Below are 22,998 nucleotides of genomic sequence, written 5' to 3'. Positions count from 1 at the left end.
CAGAGTTTAAGTGTCGACCTATCAAACTTTAAACCTAACCCAAATGGCCAAAACCCGTGGTTTGAACAAATTTTTGTGACATACACGGCTGTACATAATAGTGTGAATCCGTACATGTTTATTATCCTACAGATCTGAAAATGCTACATTTATAGTTATAGAAGGAAATTAAAACAACTTTATTTGATAAAACTACCATCAACCATTAGAATAGGTTTTTGAAATAATGGTTTTTTTTGAAGAAAATGTTTACTACCCATTCTATCAAAGAGAAATCCAAAATCTAAAAGAGAAGTGAAGTCAAATTCTTTAACCTCCAATGGATCAACCCAAAATCAAACACTTCGGACAACTCCGCATACAAAAATAATAACCTGAGCCATTTGATAGAATGTGTATGTTGGGAGTTAATTATATTGCACAATCTGAACTAAAGCTTGCAAAAGTTTCTCAGTACAATCTAAGGTGCCTTCCAAATATCTACACTCTTACCTTTAAGCAATTAGCAAATGTGTAGAACATGCCACTCCACTTTCTTATCTATGACTGATGACACAAGTAATCTTAGTCAAATGTCCTATATAGGAGCAATAATACAAATAATACTGCATCCAACAGTTTCCAAGTAAACTAACGCTAAACTAAGGCACCCAGGCTTTGGTAGGATTCGGCAGCACAAACTGTGCTAGTCTCATGACCTAACTGCCAGAGATAAATCGTCAAACTTATACCAGAAGTCTTTTAATTTGAGTCATTGCTTGCTTACTTCATCTAGATTTCCACCCCAACCCAGCAGTACCTTTATTTCCAATGCCTTGTAAAGGTTCTTTCAGCCCATGTTGAGTTTTGCCAAGTCCTTCGCCCTGGGCACAAAAGCGCAGAATTACTCTATAAGTAATAAGGAACTACTAGCACAAATGACATCCATAGTATGCTAAAAGAAACTGCAAAGTAGTATTAACTATGAATGAATTCATTTTTGTAGGACTGATCTGAAGTTGGAAATTAATTAACTGAAACAAGAACCAAAATGTGTTGTCCTTATTATCCAAAACAAGGATGTACCTCTTTCCAGCCCATATTTTTCAGAATTTTTTGGGCATAACTACCAGCTCCAAGGGACATTTCCAAGGCTTCAGCTGCTGCTTCCTCAGTTGGAGGTGGACTAGCATCATCAGCTGACCTTTTCTGCTCAGGGGCTGCGCCAAAACTGCCATGCAGTGCTCTTCTTTCAGCAGCTCTGTCCCTATATACATTGGTTTTGTGCTGGGAAAAGAAATAATGTTCAGAAGCACAATAAGCAGTACTTGAGAATTTGAGATCAATGCACTTTCAGAGAACGAAAATGCTCTAGACGTGAAATGTTTTTAACTTTCTAAAAAAACAAAAGAAATGATATGTCAAAGATTTATTGGAAAAATGATATTTGGCAAGTAGTGCAGGGATCCATGAAAATAATGCAACGAGTAAATTTGCAAAAATGATGATAAATTAGCCAAACACCTAATTAAACACTGTCTCAGCTGGTACACATACCAAAATTTTCACTAGTGATTCATCTGCATACCTCTCATCCAACAAAGGCAAGACTAGGTCATCAGCTGTATGAAGCCAAGTCTAGACTTAATCATCACAACAGGCTGGTTATAATTGGTATATATATCTCCATTCCGGCCTCACTATATCTTTCTTCCCTAAAGCAATGATGTTTCCTTGACCTAATCTAATTTCCCTCTTTCCATTAATAGATTTCATTATCTCCTCTCCTCTAAGTAGTAAGTAGTGCCTCCAAATTCCCACCTCCCCTAATCCCCCATCATCAATCTCTGTCAATTCTCAAAGAGCACTTTAAATGGAAGTCTAGCTCTAAGATGGTTGGTGGACTTGATTCCAAATCCATCCGAAGTATGTAGTGAACTTGTGATATGATATAATCACATTTACATGCTCAATGTGATTGTCAACATTCTTTATACTCTAAAATAACACTTTAGTTATCTTAGTTGATTCAATATATTATAAATGATACAAAACTTCAGTTGGTACATGATAGGGACATACCTTCTCATTAACAGGGGGATCATGGCATGAACTTGTATACTGCTGAGCAATATCTTTTACTGCTGTTTTGGAACCACATGTTTTATTAGTCCCTTCAGTTGATAGCTCAGGAAATCCCCAGTCACTGGTTGGATTAGAAGCATCATAATTCAACAACGTGGCTAAATATCTTGCACTAGGGGTCCGCAGCTTATACACTTGCCCTGCATAACGATCTCTTTCAATAAGAAGGTTGCAGATACATGTTTGATAAGAAAGAAAGTAAAGAGAGTAAAACTTTAAAAGGAAATGACAGATAAAAAATCAGTGAAGGGAAACAAATTATTTCACTTGGCAGCAAAAAAGAATCAACACAAAAATGCTTTAGATAATGATCACAAAAAAATTTGTCTAACGAAGTTGATCATTATTCATTACACTAATTTTTGATGACGAAGTTTGCAACTAGGCTATCTCCAAGGACAAACTGACGGAAATAAAACTCACACAAGTTGATCAATGCCTGAAAGCCAATACTATGATCATAGGATTGTTTTGACGAACCTTAAGGCTATGCTTATTGAACTGAATTCAGTGCTCATTAATCATGACTGGATCAAGGAATTTCACCCAGCTGTAGGGAGGAACATAGAATGGGAAACTGTGCATATTTGAGAGCAAATGTTGTTACATGGTAATTGCTTTCAGGTTTCAGCTAGGGTAAAAATACTAAAAATAGATCAGTAAAGTCCCAATTCCCCAGCAAGGCAGTCATGTCAAAGGGCAGGAATGTATCAGCAGGTTGGCTCCAGCAATATCTTGCCAAACTATTATGAAATCACTTTTCTTTTTTTTTTTTTTTTAATAAGAATGTTAGGAGTGGTTGCATATCGGGAAGTGTGGTTAAGGAAGAGCATGATAGAATATAAAGCATATTGTCAAATTCCTAAATAAAATGAGGTCGATAGCAAACCTGATCTAACCTGCACCAAATCAAGACGAGCCTTGCATATTGGAGCTGTTTTCAAACGACGACCATGAGAAGGCATGGAAGGATGAAGCTTGGAAGAAGGCTGCACTAATCTCCCAACCAGCTTAGCCACTGGGAAGGTTCCTTCCTTTTTTATCTCTCTTTCCATTGACCAATCCCACAAATCTATAATGTGAAACTCTGTCCCAAAATCATTTTGCGGTTGGACAACCTGACCATATTGAGCCTGCCAGCTTTCTTCTTCCCAAGAAGCTTCTGCAGAAGATGGTCACAGGATCAGGACAACAAACAAGCCAATTCATCGTAGACATATAGAAAAACCTTTTCAAGTCAGCCATAAAACTCAATCTGCAAAAATCACACTGGACCTTCAAAAAGGGTCCAATGTGATTTTATAACATCAAACTCAAATGGAAGAATAGACACGCAATAAGATAATCTGACAAAGTAAAAACCGAAAAGAACCAAAATAAATCTGCAAATGTTTGTTAAGGATTGATAAGAGTATTCAGAGAAATTTGAATTAAAAAAAATTAAAAAAAAAATAAACCTTCGTTCATGAAATTATCACTTGAATCCATTGCAGTGTAATGGTCCATACTCAACTCATCATCTCCATCTCCATACAATTTTTTGTTTCCTAGAATAATCAGAAGTCGTCAGAGATACGAAATCTTGATGTCTAATGCTACATACTTCATATGTACTAACATATAACCGAGTAAACTGACCATCAACTGTGGACACAGAACCATCCTTATCATTTGTTTCCTCAGGAAACTGCTGGTAATCAGTGGGATTAGACGCTGTATTTTGATAGCCCGACAAATATAGTTCAATTAATGTCTCTTCTAACCTTCAGAAAATGAAAAAGGGACAACAATTAACAATTTGGAAATAGAAGTATTGAATTTGCTGCAATGATTAGGTTTACCTCAAAGTAGCTGCCTACCATTCTGACGGTGGAGGATTTCCATGCAACTCGCTGCTAGTGCACTCGCCTGCTAGAGAGATTAAAAAGATTTTATCTTTCAACAACATATGAAAAACAAAAAGGGTGCTGGTGACATTAAAAAATAGTGAGTTAGCTCAAGAGTTGTACTCAATGTTCTAATACAACTATCAGATGAAATGTGGTGCACCAATGTTCACAGGAAGGCAAAGGAGGTGAAGAACTACCAGTACTTAAAAACTTATAAACAATAAGACTGCTGCAAACTGTGCAAAGGTGAAGGCGGAACGTAAATTAAGCTACAACTTCATTTTTTAAAGCATTGAAAACTGGCAACTAACAGGAGGAGAATTCAATTAACATACAGATTTAATTCAACAATACCTATTTGCTGAGCTGCATCATCATTTTCTTGGTAATTTAGCTCATATTCCTGCTTACATTCAGCTTGCAGCTGAGATTCACCCTGGCCTTCAGTTTCTGATTGATAACCCTACAATTTACATTGCATAACAATTAAGATGTGATTCTACCATCTATCTCCCAAGAAAATCAAGGCAACCAAAAAAAAGAAAACAAACATTATACCTTATTATAGGAATCAAAGAGTATATAATTTCCATCCTCAAATTTGTAGTAAAATCCATCTCTAGTATTGTAATACCACCCTTCATTTGGGTTATGATAAAACCCACTTCTGCACCCATGTAAATTACTCATATAAGTCAACAACAAATTCACACAATTTATCCATAATAGCTTAACCACCCAAGTTTATTATATATGTATTGGATTCAAGGAGACAGGAAATGATGTAAACGAAATTCGATTACATATTTTCGAAACCCATTTGGGAAGACGGTAACCAACTAAGCTAGTTGACATCCACCACTCAACTAACTAATGGTATCAATTTATGGAAACGGGGCAATTACATCATTTAATCAATCAAAAAAGTAAAAATGTCCAATTTATGAATCTTGCAATATGTTCTTCTTCATCTTTGCATCAATTGAAAAATTAAGATAAATGGGTAATTGATTATTTGGAAATTACACATAAATAAAACTCCCACTAAAATTTGAGTAAATAGGAAGAAGAAGAAACCTGGCATGATAGTAAAGCTGGGAATTTTGGTCCCAAACAAAAGAGTCTTCTTGATTCTGAGTATATTGCTGCGCCTCTTCTTCTCCAGTACAAACCTCAATTTCTTCCATCTTCCAAAAAGAATAAAAATAAATATATACTAATCGTATCTAGAACATGTAATTATAAGGGTTAAACAGATTAACAGATTGGATGAATGTCATTCTATGTTTGAATGTTCACAACAATCACAAGTTCTCAAAGGAATCTCTTGTTATTTTCTTTTAAAACAACGGATGATAAAATGTTTAAGAAAAGAAGGTTTACCATTTTTTTTTTCGTTTTAGGCCCAGTTTGGTGGTACCGTTTGAGGTAGTGGTTAGCGTTTTGACCTATCAAAACACTACTGGAAAAAATATAAGAGCGTTTGGTAAGGTAGCGATTCTAGTAGCGGTTAGCGATAAAGGTAGCGTTTAGGCAGCTTTTTTCAAACGTTAAAAATAGTAGCGTTTAGAAGTAGCGGGTAGCGTTTGGCCAATATTATTACTTTTAAAACAATATTTATATGAATTTTGATATATTTTGGTATTGCAACCGTTACTTTTGCCAAACACTCATACTATTAACTGTTACTTTGATAGCAAACCTCTACCACTACTAATTGACCGCTACTCGCTACCTTAACAGCTACCCGCTACTCGAACACTAAAAGTTACCCGCTACCGCTACTTTTGCCAAACAGAACCTTAGAAGAGGTGAATAGATTCACCAAGATGTTAATTAATAATCAAGAAATGATTAGCACCTCCCAATGATTTTAACAAATTAAAGACATTTTGTCGTGTTTTATTCACTTTGTTTTTACTTATACTATGTATCGAATAAAATAATAAAAAAAAAAAGTTGATTTATCTTATTTTAGGTAAAAGTTAATTAGGTAAGATAATTTGTATGTAATTAGACTTCAATTTTTTTTTCTTTGTATGTAATCAGACTTCAATTTGATTTACTCCTATTGGACCCGTTAACGTGCAAAACGATGGCATAGCTACTACATAGTATAAGATGTTTACATTAGATAAGCCAAACATTTTTTTTTCGCCTAAACAATATTGTGATGCATATAGTTAGGAACAAAGGGGGTATTTAGTATATTCTCAAAATACTTCACATTCCCAATATGAATGTATCATACTTGCAAGTGTATATGTGTAATACTAACAACAGGTGATGTAACAAGCAATGCGTGACTTTTAGTGGTGAGGATTGAGCCTTCCAACCTTAAATTATTACTAAGGGCGTTTTGAGGGTGGAGAAGTCTCTTACCCTTCCTCCCTACTTTTAAAATGTTTAACCTGTAAACTCAAGTAACTCGATAGGGTTGACCTATAAAAGATTTTGATTCGATATGGCATGATAATTTGTCTTACCTACTTTTAACGGTAAATTCAGAAGACAGGATCATTACAATCGTTTACCTTTTTGGAAAATAAAGGTTTTGGCCCAACAAAGAAAAGTGGGCTACATCCTAATGAAGTACCAAAGAATTCTGGCCCAATAGCTAAAATGGGTTACATAGACTCCTAATTACTAGTTGCTGGACATAAAACCACATAGAATTAAAATCTAATCACCAAGTAGGCTACTGCAGAAACACCTAGCAAGATTGTTTCTCCTACTAATGGTCTAATACTTTAATGCATACATTGCTAATTGCTCTGTTTTGTTCAAGTAATAGAAGTTGGTAAAGTGGATCAACCCAAGTTGGGGCCATGCCCTAAATGTTACTCCGTGCCTAAAATGCGACTTGAGCACGACGTATAGCCCAACATGCACACGTTTAAAGAATTTGCAATAACCGCTTCATACTTATTGATGTATGTGCTTGGCATAATGACATAACCTATATAAGCAAGCACTTCAAGAATGAGTAGTACCTAGTGAATGTGCGTTAGTGCACGCCAACTAAATGCATAGTGTTAGATACTTGAATTCTATAGCCCATATAAATTGTATTTTTATACATATGAGATGATATTTGTGAGTTCAAACTTCAAACCAATATCATAAACAAACTTGGTACATTTTTAGGGCAAATTTTAGTGACTGTAATAGTCAAAATATATACACAAGAAAAGGCCAAAGAAGGTAAAAATGAGTGATGCAGAATCATACATACTGTAAATTAGATCAAAGCATGAGCATCTCTGAATTTGGAGAATGTTAGTCTTTGCCTAACCACGTGTCAACTTCCCAGTAGGGGACCTAATTTACCTATATTAAATTAATGGTTTTATAGCCATTCACAAATGTCAGCTTCAATCAATGCATGCTTAATTTTCTATCAATTAATGTTTTCATCATATGATTGGATAATAGTTGCAACTTGTTTTTTTTTTTTCCCATTTTTGTGATGGTTACTATTCCTTCTATGACCTATGGACTATAAGTAAAAAATAAAAAAATAAAAAAACTTCACCGTAACATAATACCACAATCACTTTTACATATTAATACATCGGTATGATTTAATCGGTCATCATGTTAAGATATCATTATATAATAATATACTTTGTACATTGTATAAATCGATATACAATACGGCTTACTATCATTCTAAAGTCACAATGATTGATAATGTTATCAATCAAAAACTAATTTGAAGTAAGCCAAAATTTGTTCTAACTTAAGAATCAGTTCAAGAAGGCTAAACCACACAGGTTTGGACCACTAATCTTAAATTGAAACAGGCTGAAGCAAAGGCCGGCCTACAACCAATGCCCACAAATTAAGTGATAGGTAGAAACTTGGGACCTTATATATGGTCTGTTATTTGTTATTGCTGGTGTTGTTATTACTATATTGACGTCTACTTCGATATGTATGGATAGTTTTCAATGATTGGTATACATTACTATAATATGGAGTAGTTTATTGTAACTTGTTGATAACTAAGCAAGGCTAGCATGCATACGAACGCCATGGTTGTCTAGTTTGAGCTCGAGGCTTATGAGTGCCAGATGTAGAATATTTAATGTGGAAGAGCGTTAAATAAATTTTTTTTTTTAAAAAAAGCTTGTATAAAGACTTGAACTTATAGGCTTTTTGCACAATTTCAATGCTTTACCAGTATAAATTTACATCTTTACCTAAAAAAATTCAATTTTTGGCGGGGCTGGTACCACCCAGACCCCTTATTAGTTGCGCCTCCGCATTGTGACTTGTAAGGACTCTTTTTTTTTTTTTTTTTTTTAACTAGGACAAAACGTGATATATGTTGCAGAAGATTGAGTTAGTAAGTGGAGTCTCCTTATAGAGTGAAAAGGAGTATTTATCCCTATATTTGAATGAAAATTGTCAAAATAAATATGCAACTACTAAATAATTATTACCATTTGAATACATCTTTTTTTTTGTGCGAGTAGTGGGCGCATGACTTATGGAATAGATCGATACGTCTTAGCTTATTTGATAAATTAACATTGTTAGTTATAAAGGCCTCTAGTATTAAATAGTGTTGTATGGTTAAAGGATGAATATGACTTAACTCTCAATGAATTTAAGATCGATGATTAAACATTTGGTCCCAAACATACAAAGGATGCCCACATAATTTAACTACCTTTTAAAAAATCTGATTTTGTGGACCCAAATAATGACCAATCTAAAATCCAAAGGAGTATATATTAATACAATTACACAGGATGAATACAAGTAGGTTTAGTCACTTTCATGTTTTATATGTTATGGTCTACTCTTAATTATAAGTGAGTTTATTAGGTACAAGATTTTAATTTTGGTAAATATAGTAGTAGATCGTTTTAACTAACATGCTCTTTGTCTGCCAAGTACAGTCCCTATCTATATACCTCTGAGCCACTGATCATTATTCCATGTTTTTATATCATGATATGTCCCTATACTATACTATAGCTTATCGTACTTAACTACATAACTAATAATGTCAATTATAGGGGAGTTAATACTTTGTAATATTGTCCAACCAAATTTGAATTTATAATCGTTGATTAATTATAGTTAGGAATGAGTCATACTAACATACACGAGACTCAACATTAAAAATGACTCAACACATCACACTAAATTTAGATCAAGTCGATGATTATTGTTTATGTAGTCATGCATAGATTGAATTAGTCAAAATTGTTTATTGACATATATGTATATCAGTCAAAGTGATGCATTTAAATAGATACGGAGGAAATACTATTGTTAGGTAACATAAATTAAAGAAAGAATACTCTTCCCCTTTCTTTTGCTTGCAGCAAATTGACTTTAAACTATTCACATATGTTAGTTTGTTGATTACTTTTTATGACTTTTAATTAAAAAGATATTTATAATAATCGTGTGAAATCTTGTTGAATTCGTTAACCCATATCTTGTACTCTTTCCGAAATTAGGAACTATGGTTGATAGAGGCAAATATAATATTGTTACTAGTAATTTCATTTCTTAGTCTCATTTTCCTTTCTTATTATTATGTACTTCATTAGGCATGTAATAAGAAATTGTTAATAGAAAACAATGCAATGTCAACTCTTTCCGAAAGCTGAAAAGTGGGGTGGTGTATGTGTTTCACATGTCAACTCACTAATTACTGGTCTAGTGCGAATAAAGGGTGTTTCATCCCACCAACTAAATTAAGTCAATTCCTTAAGTATTTTACTAATTTGCTTTCTATGACAATTAATTTTTAAATTTCTAATCAAAAGTATGTTGTCTTGAGTTCTTTTGACTTGTATTTTTTTCAATTTCTTATTAAATTTGAAGAGAATGTTTAATATATTATGGAAGTACAAAGTATTACTTCCTCCGTTTTTATTTAGTTGCAAGACAACCCTTTGACACGCATGTTAAGGAAGATATTAGAATAGGTAAATGGGTAAATTAATTTACAAAATTTTAACGCCTATAAGAAGAAAGGGATAAGTTGTTACGGTTTAAATTTCATAGCTTAATTCATTCATTTACCTAGTTTAATCCTTTCATCGACAAGCGTGATAAAAAGGAAGTATGTATGAGTATTATTGAAATCAACACTACTAGCTCTTTTAGGGTTGATGTTAGACTATTTGCAAATGATAATATAACAATATAATCCATCTTTATTTCTCAACAATCGTAAAAATTCATAATATTGTTGGTCATTAAAAAGTTTGTTGTCTCAATTATGTGCCTATTTCAAAAATTTACACGAGCTATGTTTTCTTCCACTTATTTTGAATGATGTCATACGTTGTAAAAAATTTTGAGATAATTTTAGGATCTATTTGGATTTACTGAATTGAGTTGAACTAAACTGAATTGAGCTTAACTGAGCTGAACTGAATTGTTTATGAGAGAAGAAAATTAGGAATTGAACTGAACTGAAATTAATTAAATTGAAGAAAACATGCCCTTGGATGATATGATTTCAAATGAATTAGGACAAAAATAAGTGACATATACTCTTAAATTGATTTAATTTCAAATAAGGGCCTGTGATTTACCGAACTGAACATAATATTTTATGAGAGAAGGAAATTATTAAGAATTGAATTGAACTGAACTTATTAGAGTTGAATTGAACTGAATATCTTATGAGAGAAGGAAATTAAGAAAAGAATTGGACTGAACTGAATTAAATTGAACTGAAATGAAATAAGATGAATAGAACAGACCCTAAGTCATAATAAGCTCATATAGTATATAGATTGCATGATTACTCACAAATATCTTTTCAAATCGTACTTCCTAGTTATGAATAAAATAATTAGAAAAAGAATTAGTAAAAAAAAAAAAAAAAAAAGAAAGAAAGAAAGAACATGCCACAAATTATTAAGTGCCTGGTTAAAGATGAGCTTAGCAAAGTAATTGCGACATTGCGCATTTGCGCACACTATATCTTCCATGTACCAAGGAAAATGTTGACTTACCTAAAAACCTTTAATTTTTGTTTAAAGCCGTCCCATAATTTAACATTCTTATTGGGTTGAAAGTCCCACTTTAATTCTAATATCAAAATATTTTAAGTTGTTCCAATCCAAATCAGAAACCCATGTTAGGACATGTATAATTATGACACTTGCACCATCTTATAAAGATCTAATTAAGTGTAGATGTGTCTACATAGTATAATAAAATATGTGCTATGCCTTTTTATAACTTGGAGATAGATCAACTAAATGCAGTTTATTTACAAGTATACTGTAACTAGTGATATATAACTGATAATTCGAGCAAGTAAGATTTGATGTAGTTGGTTGAAAATCCACCTAGCTAATAACCTTGCGGTCACAAGATCAAATCCTCAAAACTTGGATTGTTGGATATTTAAATCTTCAAAGTCTTCAATACATTTATTTGATGTTCAAATAAGGAGAATTGGAGAATAATGCTAGCTTTGATTACAATAATGGAATAAGTAGAAGTAACATATAGATTGAGGAAGAATTTATAAAAACCGAAAGAGAGTCGATCTACTAATGTTATTACAGGTTACTACTTCGTATGTATTTGAATAATGACTTACAATATGTAACGAACTTAACATTAAAATATTAAAATCTAATTCTAGATATTGCCCTACATAAATTTATATGTACAAATTAAGTTTTAATTGGAAAAATTACAAAGAAGTCTCTTCATCTTTGAATGAGAATTAATATAAACAAGCCTTAGCTTGATTGACTCTCTTTCCTCCCAAAAACATCCTCTATTAAGAAAGAAGAAATAAAAATTATGCACTTAAAAGAAAAATTATGATATGTATGTACTCCTAATCCTTTTCTTTACATTATACATTTATAACCCTTATAATTTCAAATAGCATCCAAAACCCCCAAAATATATATATATATATATATATATATATATATATATATATATATATATATATATATATATATATCAAAACTTAAATTCATCCTTGACCCTTTAAATACCCAATAATAAAATATGTACACCCCCACCTCACCACCTTTGTGGGTACCCATACCCACCTCGCACCTACGTTACCGTCCAACGACCAATAATCAACCTCTCTCCATTTGATATTTACTTTTTTACTCATTTGAAAATCTGCATTCGAGCTAAAAATATATAAATGATTATATGAAACAAAATGCACTTAATTACCTAACTACATTGAAAAATATGATTTATTCTTTAATGTGCTTAAACCTAGTATGAGAATTGGGAATACATGTGAGAACTAACACAATTATTATTAAAACATATGGCCTACATTGTATTATAGAAAAAATATCCATCCATGTTTAACATGGCTTTGTAGATGGGCACGTCGCACAAGTATGAGATAGATACAAAGCGAGTCAGGTGGTGACGGGGTTGGGCAAGATAACCTAATATGATGGGGTTGGGCAAGATAACCTAATTCTACATTTTCCCCATCATCTATAATGAATTCACGAGTGAAAATATTAACCATGTATCCATCGTCTCATATCACTCTCTAAACCATTACCATTTTTGAACTTAAGTCTTCACAAAAACCATTTCATTGACATCGTTACCTCTATCTGTCTATGTTTGTAATTTTGTTATCAAATTCAAACATTTTGCATCATATCCTTTTGGACTAATAATAAGGGTAATATAATAGGAGGAAAAGACATGTATACTCTCGATGAAAAAGGAAGTGAGTATGTTAGGGTATGTATAGTATATTTAGGGCCTATTCTCATTAACTAAACTGAGCTGAAATGAACTGAACTGAACTGATTAAAGATGAACTGAACTGAATATTTTATAAGAGAAGTAATGAAATTAGGAGCTAAACTGAACTGATCTTATTAGCTGAACTGAACTAAAATTGAACTTATTAGAGCTGAACTAAATTGAACTGAAAATAATTGTATCATAACAGGGCCTTATATAGCAAGCATAGCTTAGTATAGTGGTAAGGTTTACATCTCACAATTAAAGATTGCACCCTCAAGGTTGTGGGATATGACCCCACTAGAGGCACTTTGGGGTGGGATTTTGTTACCCTTCTCCACCACCCGTCCCCCCTCCCCCCACACCCACTTTCAAAGTGCCTGCTAGCTCGTTAATCCAGCCCGATAGGGCCCTTCTTCCTTACCAACACATCAAGATTATGTATCAAAGATGTGATTCCATTAAATAAATTTACTTTATTGATCATCTTCTTAAAATTTTCTATATATTATAAATTCTTAATGCTATGTGTCTTTTTCTTTAGATTTATTAACTTTTAAACATTATTCCCTTTGATTTTTGTTATTTTGATATAATATATCCTTGCAAGGGAAAAAAAAAAATAGGAAGAGCAAAATGACAGACAAAGTACCTAAATTTATCGTTATTGTATATCATTAATTTCCTCATTATATAATCTCTACATACGAGGAATGGAGGATTAATCTCCAATAATATCTAAAAATATTCCATATTCCCCTAAACAAAGAAGGGCAATTCTAGTACAATTTTAGAATTATTAATCCTATATCCTCACCTCTTATTAGCTTAAACGTACGCCGCGTAAATTAGAGAAAAAGACCACACCTCTCTTCTTTATATAACCCCAAAATTAGCCATGTAATTATCACTCGTACATTTATTAAAATTGTGAGCAAATCTCTCTTTAATCCTACCATTTTTCAAATTTGTGGATATTCATTCGATATGTTTTTCCTATAAATACCTTCAAAATTTACTTCACATTTTATTATTTTGGCTTTTCTTCTCTCGAAAAACAAACCATGCTCTATAAATCTATAATCTCACTTCATGTTACTTTGTCTCTCTGTTTTTCCTTCCAATGTGAGATAAATCAACAACCCTTTTAAATAAGAAACACAAACACCCCATTTCAATTAATTTTTTTCCCTTTGAAATCTTCATTTCTTTCTTTTAACAAAAAGATTTTTTTTTTTCTTTCTTTTTCTTCAACCTATAAATTGAGGAGTTAAACCTGATTTTTTGGAACATTAGTCCCCAATTTACACGTTTTTTTCATTTTTCATAATTAATTTTCTTTAAAATAAAATCTACTCCCTTTTATTTTCTATTAATTGCGTATTTCATCATCTGGGTATTACTGATAAATCTGAAATTAGTTATTTTGTTATTTGGGTATTGTCAAAAATCTAAAATTTTTAACTGGGTATTGCTCAAAACATTCAATCTTTTTTAATAATAAAATAAAAAAATACATATAATAATGGGGAAGGGTTTAGAAGGATGGTCAGTGAGGCATTTATTAATGGTGTCAGTAGCTTTGAATGTATGGTTAGTGCTAAAGTTAGCGTATTATGATGGAAATACCAATTTTGCTACTGAAAGGATCTTTAATGGATTTTGTGCACATGAAAAGCTTCATAAACAAGCTCCTTTTACTTCTTCTTCTTCATCTTCTTCATTGGCGGTTGCTGTAGGAGAGAAGAAAGCTATTACTGTTGATGATGGAAGAGTTATTAACCTTGATCAGTAAGTTCTCCATTCTATTTTTCTTTTATTCCGCATTATTACGAATGTTAGTCGTAATGGGGCAATGATGTAGACGAGATTTGATTGCTAATCTTTTGTACTCCGTATTGTATTATCCCTAGGTTGTATGATTTTGATTGCACTATTTGGGAAATCTTCTAATTTGGAGTATTTCTAATTAACTCCTTTTTATGGGATTTGCATGGTGGGATTACTGTTAATTGATTGACTGTGTCAAGGGGAGGGGCACATTGTTGGAGGAAAAGGGGTATACACATCATTAGAAGATTGTGTTTTTATTAAACAAAGGGTATTTTTGACATTTTCACCCTAATTAAGTTGAAATAGAGTACTATTTGATGTAAAGATTTGGTTAATTTTTAACTTGGGATGTTAATGAACATTAATTGATCAATGCATGGAGGAAGTTGCTTCCCAATTTGTATTTTTGCTTATTTTGAATTTTCTCACTTAGAAAAACAGGAGACAATCTTTTTCTTGGTTGTCCCCCAAGTCCATCCATGGATTCCAACTATATTAAGCTAAGTAACACGAGTTCCTAAGCTTGTTTCTACTTTTACATTTATTTGGGGTTTCTAGATGAATGTTCTTAATTAGTTTTATGGTGCTAGTTGATGAATGCATGGTTTTTTTTTTTTATTTTTTTTTTTTTATTTATTGATTGATCTTTTCTATTTCTTAAGAAGTCTTGGATTGGTTTTAGTCTTGACTTATGATGCTTCCATTAGTGATTAGAATTAAGGTTGAAAGTTGGAATTTCAATTTAGATTTGGACAACCTTTCAATCCTGCCCCGTTCTCTTCAACTAATTTTTACATGGTAAACTCATGATGTTTATTGCTCAAAACTGATTTTTGCTGATCGACTCTAATTTATAATGAACAAAACCTATTTGTATTACTTATTTATTTTTTTTTTATATATAATGCATTAAAATAGATTTTTTGCTGATTGACGCGTATTTTTGTCATACTTTTTTTATTGAAAACTTATCAATTAAGTTGTGTTTAATTCACTATTCCATGAAAAAGGACTAGAAGTAATTAAATGTCCTCAATTTGGATTTGGGGTTTACTCTGATACCACATCATTCAAATCCAATATGGATTGAAAAGAGGTGGAGTTTCTAACAGTTATTCATCCTCAAATCTGCCTTCAAATGTTAGGTTTTGTATTAAAATGAAATACACATGCATACCTATACAAGTATTTGTTGACTTAATTCAAAATTGAACAAACTTCTATCATATGGTTCTCGTATTTAATGGTATAGGTTTGGATGTGAAAGTATCTATTTGATATGCTCTTATGATTCATCTGGTGTAAGTTAGTAATTTGTGGAAAAAGTAATTATTTTGTGAGTACTTTGGTAGTTTGTTATGGAAGGTTCCATATGGATGTCCAAAGTAATGCTTCTCCTCTTGCAAATATGTGTAATTTACATTAGTTTACATCATATCCACCATATCTCGATGTTGATAGTATTAAGGTTTGTAGAAATCCCATAAAAAAAAAAAAATCAAATTTCTTAGACATCCGACATACGTAGACACGTAGTATCATACTACTATACATGTAAAGTTATGCACTAGTTTCAATTTATATTTTTGGTCAAATTCCTTAAATGTATTATTTAGCGGCCCTAGGTCTCAATCCAAACAACATGGGAAATCTGAATTTTAGGTTGTCAAAAACTCGTGAACATGAGGTTGTCGAAAACATAATGCTTTTGAGGTTTTCAAAGTCCTTCTAATTATGTAACAGTTAGGCAACTAATAGGGAGTGAGCATAACGATCACTATTACTTACTTTATAGGCTACATTTAAGACTTGTCTAGCTAGCTAGTTAAGCAAAAAAAAAAAAACTTCTTTAGGCTTTGCAAATCTCACCTCATTGACTTACCTCTTGGTTCAATCATTACAAATCTTAATTTTTTTTCCTTAAAAGTCTCTTAGGGATAGGTGTCTTTCAATGAGACAACTTTTGACATAAGTTATTAACAAGAAAAGAAAGGAAATTGCATTGGGATATCCTTTGTAGGAGAAGTAATTCCAAATTCCAAGCATAAGCATGATGTTGGAATTACGTTTTCCAAGTGCCTTTTGTGCTGCCATAGACAAAGACAAGTCCTTTCTTTGAGGTTCAGATTCCCCATGGTGCATGTTAGAATTTGGCAGCCTTCTTTGTGCTTAGAGCTTGCCTCCTTCCTCTTAAAAATCTTTGATCTTTGCTCTTTTCTCTCTCTAGTTTCTCTCTCTAAAACATGCTCCCATTTTTGTGCATTGGGGTTGGGTCATGGGGGTGGTGGCCTATTTGACCCGCACAAGCTACAATGATTGTGTCAGTAACTCAGTCATGTGTATATCAGCATTGGACCTCAAACTCTTCAAAGTTCCATTTGATGATTTTAATGTTACATACACTTAATAATACGATAATTGCATAATAACCTCTTAAAAATCTGGTAAGGTGAATAAAGGCCAACTTTTGTTACTTCTACCTGTATTCTTTTTGCTACAATAATATTAGCAAGTTTATAGAGTATTGAGTTGGTATATGCATGAATTTGCCTTTTTTGGGACTTTACACCCGATAACACTTTCTTTTTTGTTGTCTTTTGGCCTCTTTGGAAAATCTAAAGATTAAAGAGCGCCGCCTTAAGCTCGTGAACCACCACTTAAAAAGAAACCCCATCTTTGCTCATGTGTGAGCTTAAGCCCCTTTATGTATATGGGGCATAATATTTTTGGGTCCTGTCTAAGGTATCCAATCATAGAGGACGATATCTCTGTCTTTTCATTGTTGATTTGCTTTGAATATGGTCGTGGTAGTTGTGATGTTTCTGCTTGATTCATGTATGCATTACAAAGTGCTAGCATTTGGAAAAAAGTCATCTTTGTAGTACGAAACATTGTTCTAATTGGAATTCCAGTCACTTTCTAATACTATTCGTATGGCTCCCCCTTGTGCACTTAGTGATTTAAAACAAACATGTGGCCATACTTTTTTATTTTGCACATATTCAATCATTGAATTGATGGAGTACTTTGGGTCCACCTGTTGTTGGGCTTCCATACCCCTCCATGCATGGAATATGATCACTAAATGGTATCTATAAAGTAAACTGGTAAGAAATATGTATGTGCTTTTTTCTTGTGGGAGCTTTAGCACTTAAGGTTTTGAATTATTTTCTTTTATTGGTGGGATCGACCAACACTAGGAACTCATTAATTAGCTGAACAGAGATGAACTAAATGTTTAACTTGACCTTGATTCTCCCACTGCTGATATTAAACTTCTTATAAATTTATACTCCCTCCGTCCCAGTTGTAATTCAGCATTGCTTTTAGTTTATGAAGATTCCAAAGGGTGAAAAGTTGAAAACATAAAGAAAGGATGTGAGTCCTAACTTTTGAGAAAAAATAAATTGGATAAACTTACCTATAGTTGTTGATGTTAAGCTTGTTAGAGTTGATGCATATTTTTGGAGAATTTGTGAACTTACAACTAAAATAAATGTATTACATCTCTACATCTTTATAGAAAATATTTCCTCCATTTTCACTCTCTTTTGCCTCACTTAAACAGATAGCAAATTAGCCATGACAATAGAGTCTAGCTCAGATTCACCTACAAGGGAGACAAATATGATATCAAATTTTAATTTACTACTACACAGTACCAATGTTCATAGGATCCTTGATAAAATCTGATCCATTTTTTGTGTCAAAAAAATGTTCATAGGATTCTTTAGGAAATTGATTTTAATGAAGTACAAATAATTGATAACTTTCCCACTTTATTGTGACTAAATGAGACTGTGCAAGTTATAACTTATTTGTCAACTGTTTTCATTTGGATTAGGCATGTGGTGAATGTATAAGCAAGACACTCTTGACCTTGTGTTCTTATGAAAGTAACAAACTTGAATAGTTTATGCACATAATTTCAGAGTTGTATCTAGAGCACTGTATGCAAAATTGAAATGAACCAGTCACCACAGTGAAATTTGATACTGATTTCTGCTGTGAAACTGTCAATACAATAAAATTTGAGCACCATGTTATATGAAGCTTCAAGTTAAAAGTAATTTTATGCTAGTATTTATAATTTCTTGACAATTAAAAGTCTAATATCAGTAATATTATCTAATATTCTAACATGGAGAGAGGCATTATTGTGGAGAGTGATTTTTTTCAAGTTATTGACTTTCTAAAGTTTAGCACTTTTGTTTCTGAAATCTAATATGTTTTTTTATGTTTTAGATAAGATTGTTAGCTGTAAAGTCCCTGTTTAGTTTATATTTATGGAGTCATGTTCGAGGGGAAGGTACTAGGATCACTCATTTTTTAAATTGCTAATTTCCCTTTGATTTTATTTTATACTCGGGTTTGGGTGGAATGATGGATGAGTGTCTAGAAGTGGTGGTGACGTTGTATCAGATGATTCTTGTGTGTCTAGCTCAATAAAGTCACACCCTCCGAGTTCTAACTAGAAAAAGGCATATTTTTTTTAATGACAGACAATTTGGCCTCTAGTATTGTGAGCAATATTCAAATCACTAAAGTAGGGTGATTAATCAAAGAACATGGTTTCATTAAATGCGGCATGTAGATATTATGGCTGATTATTCAATTAGGTTCATCAGTTATTAGGAAGAATGATATATTTTCACTCATCACGGCCTTAGGTGGATTATTCTAACTTTATTTTATTGTCTGGCTGTATAACAGTGGTGATCCGACAATGTATGAAAGGTATTGGCAACAAGCGGGAGACAAAACATCACTTTTGATCTCAGGATGGCATTCTATGAGTTATTTTTCTGATGTCAAGAACCTTTGTTGGTTTCTTGAACCACAATTCGCAAAGGAGGTTATACGATTGCATGATATTGTAGGAAATGCTGTCACAATGGACCGGCACATTGTGGTTGGCACTGGCTCAACACAGCTGTTCCAGGCTGCATTGTATGCTCTCTCATCACCTGGAGGGACAAAGCCTATAAGTGTGGTTTCTTCTACACCATACTACTCTGTGAGTTAACCACGACATGTTCTTTTCTTCTCTTAGAATCATGAGTTGTGATTTGGCTGCTGTTTATTCTTAATATCTTCTAATGACCATAAACTCCGCTTAATTCAGCTCCACCTTTTCCACTCCGCATCAACATATTTATCATAAGACAAAATTCAGAGCTTGCAACCATGAATTGAATTGATTAAAACCCCTTCAATTTTGAATTATTTGTTGAACTAGGAGCATGCTTGTCAGTACTTGGCCAACGAGTGGGAATTTAGGTAGCACTCTTTTCACCTGATTTATGAGTTGGGATAGATGTTAGCTGCCTTCTATGGAGAAGAATAAGAAAATTTCAATGTAGCCACAATTGTTAAGGTGACAAGGTTTGAGTTATAATATAGCTTTCTCTAGGCCTTCAAAATGAGAATTCTAATAATATCTGAATTAAGATTTTGCGAAATCTAGTATATATATATATATATATAGAGGATTGTCATGTCACAATTATTAGCAGCAGAGTTTAGGAAAAATAGATACAAGTTGTGTATGACTTTAAAATTTTTATCTAACCATTCCATCCACAGAGAAATTGAAATATGCTTTAAAATTAAGATGCCATGCAAGTATTTGTTTAGTCAATCTTTTGCCTCACGCATTGCACGAGTTTAAAGCTAGTATTAAATACGTTTGACACTAAGTTAGTGACCAACAATCTTTCAATGATGTTTCTGCTTCTAGATCAAAAAAGTCAAATAGGGGTGGAGGAAATGGAAGACTGGAAGTCAACTTTTGTTTTAATGAAACATTATCATGATGTTAAGAATCTTAATAAAGTTAAATTTTCTTGTCTACTTTACTAATAATGAAATTATGCATAAGACAAAATTGATAAGTAGATGTCTCTTTCTTTTCCGTTCTTTTCATTTTTCATTATGTGTGTTTCTTAGGATTAACATTTACATTACATAATCATGAGCCCTATATTCTGGAATTCCTTTCTAGCTTCTTGTTTCCTCTGTATGTGGTCATGAATGTCTCCACTTGAACTACATGAGAACTTTGGACTTGATAAAGTTGCATTACTTGTATTTAAACTTCTAGGCTTTAGTGGATGATAGCAAAGTTTGATTTTGACAAGCAAAAAATAATTCTTTGGTTGCTATTGTTGTGTATTTCCACCCCAATTCTTCGGTTTATAATATCCTACTCGTTTCAGACGTGCGTCTAACACCCCATTGGACATGGATACTTGGTTCTTGGATCCTTTAATTGCAGGGTAAATCCCAGATAAATGGACCTATATTTGACACTTAAAAAGAATAATGTTTGAAGTTTAATGATCATAGACAAGCAATAAAGCTGAGTATTACCAAAGATAATCTTCTAGTGGAGTCTTGACAAGATTAGATAGCGAGTTCAAGTTACTGTGAATAAGGAAATTTTTGTGTATCAGATGCTGATATTCTGATAATCTCTTTAACTTTCAGTTTTACCGCCAAGTGGTCGAGTATCTGAAATCTGGGCTCTACACATGGGCTGGTGATGCAGCCATTTTCGATAAAGATGAGCCTTACATTGAGCTGATCACTTCTCCTAACAATCCTGATGGGTTTATTAGACAACCTATTGTCAATCGAAGTGGAGGGATGTTGATTCATGACTTTGCTTATTACTGGCCACAGTACACTCCTATCACTTCACCAGCTGATCACGAGATTATGTTGTTCACCGTCTCTAAAACCACTGGACACGCTGGAATGCGTATTGGGTAAGCAGCTGTCTTAACTCTTAGATTCCACCTAAACATTGATTTTGCATACATCATTTTAGTGACAAATGCTTTTGCAATGGGTTAGATTTTAAAATAGTCTCACTGTTAATCATTGGTAAATGAAACTTTTGCAAGGCATAAATCTAATTTTGAGGTACAACACTCACAAAAAATTTGTTCTCCCTTTAATTTATACTCCAATTTTCTCATGCTCTTTACTCCTTACTTGATATGACCAATTACCCTGATATCTGAGATGTATCACTTCTTGTCTACTAGCTATAATATAACATACATATAAGATGATTATCTTTGAGTTTTCCTTGGAAAAAATAGATGTTATCAATTTTCTTATAAAGTGCAAATGCTATGCTGCAGCTGGGCTATTGTCAAGGATAAAGAAGTAGCTAAAAGAATGACGAAGTTCATAGAGTTAAACAGCATAGGAGTTTCCAAGGATTCACAGCTTCGAGCAGCAAAAATTTTGCAGGCTGTCTCTGATAGCTGTGAGCCTGCTAGTGATAGCCGGAACTTTTTTGAGAACAGCTATCATCATGTAGCACATAGATGGCAGCAGTTGAGAAAGGCAGTGGAAGAGAGCAGGCTTTTCAGTACTCCTGAGTTTCCTACTGGTTTCTGCAATTACACTGGTCGATTGTTTAGTACTCAACCTGGTAAATTCATCCTCTGTGTTAAAATTTCTGACCCTTGCTGCTAAAAACTCATGGCACTTTCTGATCATCATTTTATGGTTTTTCAGCCTTTGCATGGTTGAAGTGCAAAGATGAGATTGAAAATTGTGAAGACTTTCTCCGAAGCCACAAGATTTTGACAAGAAGTGGAAAACATTTCGGCATGAGCCTCAAATATGTGAGGATAAGCATGTTAGACCGAGACTCAAATTTTGATCTATTTATTAAGAGGTTGTCAGAAATGCGCTTATGAATCTGAGGAATGATTTCCAGGGAGAGGAAGAGAAGAATCTCCAGACTTTGTATATTAGCAAAAATTGACCTTCAAGAACACTTTCTAACATGTATCTTTGTTTTAGGGCTGTTAAGCCTTGAAACTCATATAGCTTCTAGTAAAGTTATAATATTCCTAGAGAGATTTATTTAGGTACATGGGATAAGAGAAAATGTAGGTTGTAGGAGTGTACTGGATTGGATTGTGAGTTTATACTTTTTGAACTGCAGTAAACAGAAATCTGCAGGATGAATATACACAAATAATTGCATGTCATAGATAAGGCGGCATATATTCCATTACACAAGCACATTCCTCGCGCAGTAGAGGCAGTAAAGCATTTACATAAGAAGTTTGCTGTCACTCTTGCTTGGATTTGTACTCACAAAAATCTTTTACATGTTTAGCAGGCCAATACAGTATAAAAATGAGCATATTGTACAATAAAATCGTGTCAGTCATAAATAATGCAACACCAAAAAAAAAAAAAAAAAAAAAAAGAAATTTTTGGAGCCATAAGGACAATGATATGGGGGATGATCTGATACAACTGTTTGGACTTTTCAGCGTTTCTACTTGCAGGCTGTATAGTTGTCTGCCCTCTGCTAAAACTGTAGTCTATTGGGTTCGTAGTTGGGTGTTTTTAATTTGCGGTTAATAAGTTTAAGAACATG

At 33.1% G+C, this 22,998-nt stretch overlaps 2 protein-coding genes across 3 annotated transcripts; one reads left to right on the top strand and one right to left on the bottom strand.

Annotated features, from left to right (window-relative positions):
- Nucleotides 1–382: 382 nt before the first annotated feature.
- LOC110700350 (angiogenic factor with G patch and FHA domains 1-like) lies at nt 383–5,357 on the bottom strand. Of its 2 annotated transcripts, none has more exons than XM_021877876.1 (10): nt 5,091–5,357; nt 4,572–4,680; nt 4,368–4,476; nt 3,984–4,035; nt 3,763–3,887; nt 3,582–3,671; nt 3,014–3,286; nt 2,062–2,264; nt 1,066–1,266; nt 383–863 (listed from the first exon to the last, which is right to left on the bottom strand). In XM_021877876.1, the coding sequence occupies exons 1-10, from the start codon at nt 5,198–5,200 to the stop codon at nt 768–770; spliced, it is 1,368 nt and encodes a 455-aa protein (XP_021733568.1). In that variant the 5' UTR covers nt 5,201–5,357; the 3' UTR covers nt 383–767. The 2 variants fall into 2 exon arrangements, with proteins under 2 accessions (XP_021733568.1, XP_021733569.1); XM_021877877.1 differs by having other exon boundaries at nt 3,984–4,032.
- An 8,195-nt stretch (nt 5,358–13,552) lies between these two features.
- Nucleotides 13,553–22,626, top strand: LOC110700349 (tryptophan aminotransferase-related protein 2-like). Its single transcript, XM_021877875.1, has 5 exons — nt 13,553–14,543; nt 19,299–19,602; nt 21,075–21,355; nt 21,737–22,032; nt 22,119–22,626. The coding sequence occupies exons 1-5, from the start codon at nt 14,278–14,280 to the stop codon at nt 22,301–22,303; spliced, it is 1,332 nt and encodes a 443-aa protein (XP_021733567.1). The 5' UTR covers nt 13,553–14,277; the 3' UTR covers nt 22,304–22,626.
- Nucleotides 22,627–22,998: the final 372 nt, after the last annotated feature.

This window comes from Chenopodium quinoa, unplaced genomic scaffold, assembly GCF_001683475.1.
Source record: "Chenopodium quinoa cultivar QQ74 unplaced genomic scaffold, ASM168347v1, whole genome shotgun sequence".
NCBI lineage: Eukaryota > Viridiplantae > Streptophyta > Magnoliopsida > Caryophyllales > Amaranthaceae > Chenopodium > Chenopodium quinoa.
This window is presented reverse-complemented; position numbering and strand designations above follow the sequence as displayed.

Bases quoted from the DNA above. Each gene is read 5' to 3' on its own strand.
- LOC110700349 (XM_021877875.1), top strand. From the start codon at position 14,278: ATGGGGAAGGGTTTAGAAGGATGGTCAGTGAGGCATTTATTAATGGTG. The intron at 19,603-21,074 runs GTGAGTTAACCA...TTTAACTTTCAG, and splicing joins CTTCTACACCATACTACTCT to TTTTACCGCCAAGTGGTCGA. The intron at 21,356-21,736 runs GTAAGCAGCTGT...GCTATGCTGCAG, and splicing joins CACGCTGGAATGCGTATTGG to CTGGGCTATTGTCAAGGATA.
- LOC110700350 (XM_021877876.1), bottom strand. From the start codon at position 5,200: ATGGAAGAAATTGAGGTTTGTACTGGAGAAGAAGAGGCGCAGCAATAT. The intron at 4,477-4,571 runs GTATAATGTTTG...TGTAAATTGTAG, and splicing joins TCTTTGATTCCTATAATAAG to GGTTATCAATCAGAAACTGA. The intron at 4,036-4,367 runs GTATTGTTGAAT...TAATCTCTCTAG, and splicing joins TGATGCAGCTCAGCAAATAG to CAGGCGAGTGCACTAGCAGC.